The sequence below is a fragment of the Entamoeba dispar genome, genomic scaffold (genome assembly GCF_000209125.1).
Source record: "Entamoeba dispar SAW760 scf_1105229462679 genomic scaffold, whole genome shotgun sequence".
Classification (NCBI taxonomy): Eukaryota; Evosea; order Mastigamoebida; family Endamoebidae; genus Entamoeba; species Entamoeba dispar.
This window is the reverse complement of record NW_001855313.1, coordinates 9,399-16,399: the sequence shown is the minus strand read 5'-3', so window position 1 is coordinate 16,399 and position 7,001 is coordinate 9,399. Positions and strand designations below refer to the sequence as shown.

Genomic DNA, 7,001 nt, shown 5'->3' with positions numbered 1-7,001 from the left:
TCAAAAGATATTATTACTGAAATATATAGAAATGGATATATTTTAAATGATGGAATAATTTATATAGAAAAAATTATAAAAATGAATGAAATACAAACATTGTATTTTGGAAATGAACAAATGTATAGAGAAGTATTAATTAATGATTATTTTGAATCAATGAATACAGAAAATGGATATATTTTTGAATGTGTTTCAAAAGATTCATGTAAATCATATAGATTTAATAATAGTAATAATCAATTTATTGAAGACTTTGATTTCCCTCTTCTTAAAAAAGAAATAAAAACTAATATCTTAGCTATTGGTAATGAATGTTTATATTTTTATTGTTCTCCTTATTTTAGTCAACAAGTTAAATTTACAAATTATTGTGAAAATGGAAAAATATTTAGAACAATTGGAATGGAACTTCAATTAATGTCTAATACTATTAATAAAAATGAATGTCCAAATGATGATTATTCATCTTTTTCTATTGAAATTGAATCAGTAGATGAAACAATTGAAATTAATTCTAGAGTATATAGTTTTTCAGTTGTTGACAATAGAGTATTAGATTCAACACCAATATATTTAAAATTTACAAATTCATATTTAAGAGTTATACCAAATAAATGTTTTCAAGTAACAGAATCTTCATCATTAATATTTATTCCTGGAATTTATGGAGATAAAAATTATATATTTTTAAAAGAATATAGTTCAACAAGTAATTGTAATGGAAAATATACTATTAGTGAATTTTCACCAGATCAATACAGTTATACTAAATTTAATATTGATGATGATTTTGCAATTATTAGTTATTTTGATAAAGATTATAAAGATTGTGGAATTAATAAAATAGAAGAAGCAAGTTTAATTAGATATGTATTACCTGATATAAATAAATGTCAATTTAAATCTACATATAATGTAAATGAATTTAATTTAATTGAAATAAAATATGATGATTCTGATTGTAAAGGTAATATAATTAGTCAAGAGAGTTATGCTTTAAAAAGATGTATAAATGATACTAATCAATTACATATTATAATTGCAACATTTCCTATTAAATCTGAAGATTGTAATAATAAATTTAAAGGATGTATCAGTTGTGATTTAGATGAATGTTTTGAATGTCCAAATGGTTATGGGTTATCAATGAAAAAGGATAATTGTATAGATTGTTCTATATTTACAAGTGATTGTCTTCAATGTAATAATCAAACATGTACTAAATGTAATAGTATAGATAATGAAATTAGAGTTTATCATAATAATCAATGTTTAACATGTAAAGAAGCATTTAATGATAATGGATGTTTAGAATGTAATGCAAATAATTGTACACTTTGTTCAAGTATTAATGGAACATTAAGATATTATAATAATGGAGCATGTAAAACATGTAAAGAAGCATATGATGAAAACTGTTCAGACTGTGATGGAATAGAATGTAAAAAATGTACAGTAGAATATGGATTAAAAATAGGAAGACTTGGATGTATGAAATGTTTTGATTTAGACAGTAAATGTTTAGAGTGTGGAGAAGGAATATGTACTAAATGTTATAATAATTTATTATTTAAAAATAATAAATGTCAAAGTTGTGATGATATTTATGGAAAAGACTGTCTTTCATGTGATATAAATAACTGTTTAACTTGTGATAATAATAAAATTGTTATTGAATCAAAGTGTGTTAGTTGTAATAAACTTTTCGACCATTGTATTCATTGTAATACTACTCATTGTTTATATTGTGATTCTATTGATTATTCTTTAATTAATGGAAAGTGTATTAATCAAAATAATGACCAAGATAATAATTCTTGTTTAATTTCAATGTTGTTGATTCTTTCAATAATTCTTTTCTTGTGAATCTAATTGATTCTTTCTTTATCTTTTTTTTAATGTTTTTTTATTTAAAAATCTTTGTTCCTTATGGTTGGTACAAAGGAAAAATTATATGAAAGTTTTTATAATAAATCAATTTCATAATTTTCTCATTTGTTGAATTTGAATATAAAGATATAAATATTACATAATATATCAAATAATAGTTATAATTGAAAAGAAGTTCTAAAAAAATAGTATTCTAATAAAGAAAAGAATCATTAGAGAGAGTAATTTAGTATTAGAAAATAATTATTGTTATTATGCCTAAAAATAGAATAAATAAGAGTTTCAAATTAACAAAAAATAAGTAATACGTTTATCTTAAATTATAATGAGATTCACTTTAATTTAAAGTAAATTTATGAAATAATTTAAATGAGAATATTTGAAAAATTTTAAATTAAAGAAATAAAATAAAAACATTAAGAATTTGATTTGTTTATATCAATACAGTAAAAAAATATGAATATGCTGAAAAATAAAAATTTATTTCTTTAATAGTTAGTATTTTTTTTCATTAAATAATGAATTTAAACATTTTGTGAAAAATAAAATTATTTAAAAATAAGAAAGAAAAAAAGAAATAAGAACTGAAAATAAAGATTCAATTCAAAAGATGGAAATAACACAACCTGAAAAAAAGAAACTTGGAATTTTGATGAACACAATTTCACTAAAAGGAATTCTTGCAATTGCAATGATATTTATATTAATCACTGGTGGAATTACTATTATTGCCATTATATCACCAAAACCATATCTTCAAACAAAAGTTGGATTATGGGAATGTTCACAATCAACACCCACTTTTAATCCTAATGTCTGTAAAGGATGGGACTCTTATACTACATTAACTTCACCATCTACAGATAAAAATATTTCTACTTCTATTGTTGTTGGACCATTTGCAACATTAAATAAAGATGTAACATTTGGATTTTTACTTAAGAATGTTTTTACAAGTTCTAGTATGCCTTATTTTAGTTGTTTGTTTTAGTTTTGATATCATCATTTTTTCTTTTCGTTTAAGAAAATCTTTGATTATGAGATTGAAATTTAAAGTATTTTGATAACATGATTACTTATCATTAGTTAAATTAAACTTAGAATATTCATTTCAACCATTTAGTGATATTAAACTTGTTTCAACTGTTAATTATGTTAGAGAAACTGCACAAAACATTAATGTTGAATGTACTAATGGAAATGAATTTTGTAAAGTTGACTTTAGTGTATTTAAACGATTTGGTACATTGACATATGAACGATTTGATATCTTTTCGTTATCATCTAGTTCATTAGAAAAAATGGATCAAGCTGAATTCTATGGAACACTTCAAACATCAAATTCATCATCAACAGTATTTGAAATATTTTGGAGAATTTCTTTAGCCTTTAGTAACTGTATTGTATTATGTTTATTTTTCTGGTTCCTTCGATTATATTCAGTTTTTAATTGGGCATTAGAACAACACTTAACTGGTTTATTGATTTATGGATTAATCCTTTTTAATAATCCATTTTGTTTATTGGAACACATTACAGGGGCACCATTCTTTTTATTGGTAGATTCATTCTTCGAAAGTTTCTTCACTGGATATTTAATGTTTTACATATTAGTAATTTTTAATTCAGTTAGAAGACCAGAACGAGCTAAAGGATTTATTCCATTGGTTGTTCGTGCTATTATGGCTATTGTTATTTCATGTTCAGCATTTGGAAGTATTCTTTCTATTCGTATGACCCTTCAATCAAATAGTAAATTCCATTCAAATCCTTTAACTATTTTCTTTAGTGTCATGTTTTTGTTGAGTGTTGTCATTTATTTATTCTGGTTATTATTTGAAGTTATTAGATCATTCAGTGAAAGAAGAAAGATGAATGGTAGTAACAAAAATAGAATTGTTATTTTTGGTATTGTTACTTTTGGATGTATTTTCTTATTAATGGCTGTTTATATTGGAGTTTATTTCTCTGGATACATGGTTTCAAATATGTTTATTGGATTATTGGCATATGTCAACTTATATTGTTTCTTTGTTGCAATTCTTAATTTACCATCATTAGAAAGACAAAATTCTAATAACAGTGGTGTTAACATTGCTAAATTAGACACTGAACTTAAGGTTGAAACATATGACGATGATGATGAATTAATTGTTGAAAATAAAAATGAAGAAGGAGTTCTTGAAGATTCTATTCCATTAAATTAAAAAGTTAACACAACCAAGAAAATAATTTAATCAATTTCTTTCAATGAGTTTGATTGTTGGTTTAAAGGTCATCTGCTTCATCAGCATAAATTGGTTTAGGTAATGGAATAATTGATTTTTTGTCTACATCACGAGGTAAAGGAGTTCTCATATCATAGGCACTTTCATTATTACTACTATAATATTCTAAGATTTCTCTATACACAGAATAACCTAGTCTGTGATACATTCCAATAGCTGTTTCATTACTTTTTCTAACAAATAAATCAACATAATAACAATTTGCCCTAATTTTTAATATTTTTCTTATTCTTCTATAAATGTATTTGTTATTATTCAATCAAAACAAACTCTTCACTGATTTGTTTTAACCAAAACATCAATTGATTACTTAGTCCAATTCTTCTAAACTCTCTTGCAATAGTAATGGCTGTGAGATGTCCATGATACTTCTCTCCTTCTCCTTCTATTTTTCCAAAATGATATCCTTCTACTCTCCCATTACAGTCTTTTGCAATAAAACACATCTCTGGCCATTTAGATAGATATTCAAAGTAAAAAGGAAAATGAAAAGTTTCTGTGTAGTAGTCAAGATTAACGTTTGAATACTCTAATATATCTCTACATTTGAACTTTCTTATTGTTGTCATCTTTTATTTTTTTTTAAGTTTTTTATTTTTTTATTTCAGTCTTTAATTGTATTTAAATTATACTTTTCTAATTTTAATCAACTATAAAAATTGAAATATATAACATTTATTTTTCATTAATATTTTTGTTGTTTAATAATATTTTTATAACATTATTTTCAGTACTTCACAAAATAAAAAGTTCTCGTTAAAATAATAAAATCAATCACACAAATCAATTAAAAGTCAGAATAACTCTTTCCTTTCTTTTTGATAATGATTATCACAATGACAGCAACGATAATAACAATGATTATGAATGCAAGGAAAATGGCAGCAATAATACCGACAACAGCACCTGCACTTAAACTATCATCATCATCGTCACTATTACTACTATTATCATTTAATCCTTCTTCATCTTTCCAAGAGAAAGAAATTCTACCAAGACCAGTGTCGACATTGCTATGGGCTGCAACAAATACATAAACAGATTCACCTTTTTTCATTGGATAAGAAACAATTGTTCCTTTTCTACCAACAGGAGAAGTGGTATAATCACCAAAGGCAACACATTCTTTTGGCCATGACTCTTCTAGTTTAGTAGTACATTCTTTATACATATCGATATGGGAATAGAATGTTGATGAATCATCAGTTAATGCTTGAAGAGTTTTATCTTCTGGAGCTGTGATATGATACCATACACCTTTTATTCCATCTTCAGTTATTCCACAAATTCTTCTTGATGAAGTAGAGAACATTGTATTGAAATATTTGATTGATGGAACATGAATTTCTTCAGCATTAGAACACATTGAATTATTTGGTCTAACATTATGTTCATAAATACTAACTCTGGTAACTGCTTTTTGAGCTTTGACATCTTTGGCATGGAAAAGAATTGAAGTATTAATAGCAGGAATCCTCTCATATAATTCTAATTGGATTGTACTTCCAAATCCACATGTTGATTCAGTGTCTGGAGAGAAACATGTCCAGTATGGATAATAATAATCACCAGATGCAGTAACTCCAATATTTGAATTGGTTTCTTCACCACATGATGTAGCAACATAAGTAATACCACCATATGTTTTAATTCCATACCAAATACCAATTGATTCTTTTTCTTTATCACAACTCCATTGAGAACGTGATCCACCAAGTAAAGCAACTCCAGTATATGGAAGACTGTCAATCATGATTCTCTTTTCAATTGAAGATCCTCTAGTTTCAATTCCATAAGAAGCATAAAACAAAAAAGCACCATATTCTGGTAAATTATTATCGTTATCAAGAATCTTTTTTGCTGTAGCAAAAATGTATCTACTTTCTCCTTTGTTAATTGTAAATGAATATAATCCAGTAAATGAATTACATTGTGTTGGATCTTCACAAAGATCTCTCACTTCTAAATAACTATTATATTTGTTTACATTAGTTGGAATAACTCCTACTACAACATTTGTTTTTTGTTGAATACTCTCAATTTTATACCATGCACCTTGTCTCATAATTGGACCTAAACATCCTACTATAGTTGGAATTCTATTTGATCCAATAATATTTGAAGAAAAGATATCTCCTTTATTTCTAAGTAAAACTGAATGGGCATTAGAACATTGGAAATTACTAACATCACCTGCTCTTAAAATATTTAAAACAACAGTTGCATTCTCATCAGTTGATGATGCTCTAATATAATAATGATGATTCTTTTCTAGTTTCATAACAATATATGAATTTAATCCACATTTTCTATATCCTCCTGAATAACAAACATTACAATCATCTACATAAACTTCTATATCAGTAGGTTTATTTATTGAAGCACATGTATGAATTGCATACATGTTATCATCTCCTTGAACAGATGTATAAAATCCATAATTATTTTTACCACATCCTGTTTTATCTCTATCTAATCCTGTAACTTTAACTTCAAGAACACTTGGAAATGAATTAATTGCATATGCACTAGAACATGTTGATGCATCAGCTTCATATGAGAAATATGTTTGAATAACTCCAGGTTCTGGATTATAAATATCATGTTGTGTAAATCCAACAAAAACAAAATATTCGTTTCCAATTTCAACATTAAATGCAAGTCTTGATTTTATTCCACAATTCTTACTAACTTGAACTAATGGTTTATCCCCTTTACAATTACCTGTAATATTTGCTCCTTCAACAGAGAGTAAAGAAATAGAAGTAGTAACAGTAGTAAATTTGTTGCATGTATTAATATAAATTTTATCTTTTTTTG

General features: G+C 25.3%; 5 protein-coding genes across 5 annotated transcripts in view, besides 8 other annotated features; 3 read left to right on the top strand and 2 right to left on the bottom strand.

Annotated features, from left to right (window-relative positions):
• The window catches only part of EDI_323110 (uncharacterized protein), a gene marked incomplete at both ends in the record, with an annotated part of 579 nt that extends 559 nt beyond the window's left edge, over window positions 1-20 (top strand). Inside the window, one exon of the mRNA XM_001733440.1 lies at window positions 1-20. This exon is cut by the window's left edge and continues 559 nt beyond it. Coding sequence (XP_001733492.1) covers window positions 1-20 — 20 coding nt within the window.
• A 33-nt stretch (window positions 21-53) lies between these two features.
• Window positions 54-83: a sequence feature (AT_rich).
• On the top strand, window positions 82-1,869 carry EDI_323100 (uncharacterized protein; the record flags this gene model as incomplete). The annotated part of the gene is made up of 1 exon (XM_001740006.1): window positions 82-1,869. One exon carries the CDS (start codon window positions 82-84, stop codon window positions 1,867-1,869), a length of 1,788 nt encoding a protein of 595 aa, XP_001740058.1.
• Window positions 674-696: a sequence feature (AT_rich).
• Window positions 1,557-1,588: a sequence feature (AT_rich).
• A 23-nt stretch (window positions 1,870-1,892) lies between the features above and the next one.
• Window positions 1,893-1,921: a sequence feature (AT_rich).
• An 89-nt stretch (window positions 1,922-2,010) lies between these two features.
• Window positions 2,011-2,059: a sequence feature (AT_rich).
• A 170-nt stretch (window positions 2,060-2,229) lies between these two features.
• Window positions 2,230-2,422: a sequence feature (AT_rich).
• A 9-nt stretch (window positions 2,423-2,431) lies between these two features.
• Window positions 2,432-2,513: a microsatellite.
• Window positions 2,504-4,100, top strand: EDI_323090 (uncharacterized protein; the record flags this gene model as incomplete). Its single annotated transcript, XM_001740005.1, has 2 exons — window positions 2,504-2,873; window positions 2,980-4,100. The coding sequence occupies 2 exons, from the start codon at window positions 2,504-2,506 to the stop codon at window positions 4,098-4,100; spliced, it is 1,491 nt and encodes a 496-aa protein (XP_001740057.1).
• A 61-nt stretch (window positions 4,101-4,161) lies between these two features.
• Window positions 4,162-4,750, bottom strand: EDI_323080 (N-acetyltransferase, putative; the record flags this gene model as incomplete). The annotated part of the gene is made up of 2 exons (XM_001740004.1): window positions 4,162-4,387; window positions 4,452-4,750. 2 exons carry the CDS (start codon window positions 4,748-4,750, stop codon window positions 4,162-4,164), a joined length of 525 nt encoding a protein of 174 aa, XP_001740056.1.
• Window position 4,751: 1 nt separating this feature from the next.
• Window positions 4,752-4,909: a sequence feature (AT_rich).
• Window positions 4,910-4,968: 59 nt separating this feature from the next.
• EDI_322970 (uncharacterized protein) overlaps window positions 4,969-7,001 on the bottom strand; it is a gene marked incomplete at both ends in the record, with an annotated part of 2,423 nt that continues 390 nt past the window's right edge. Inside the window, one exon of the mRNA XM_001740003.1 lies at window positions 4,969-6,992. Coding sequence (XP_001740055.1) covers window positions 4,969-6,992 — 2,024 coding nt within the window. The remainder of the gene's footprint in view (window positions 6,993-7,001) is intronic.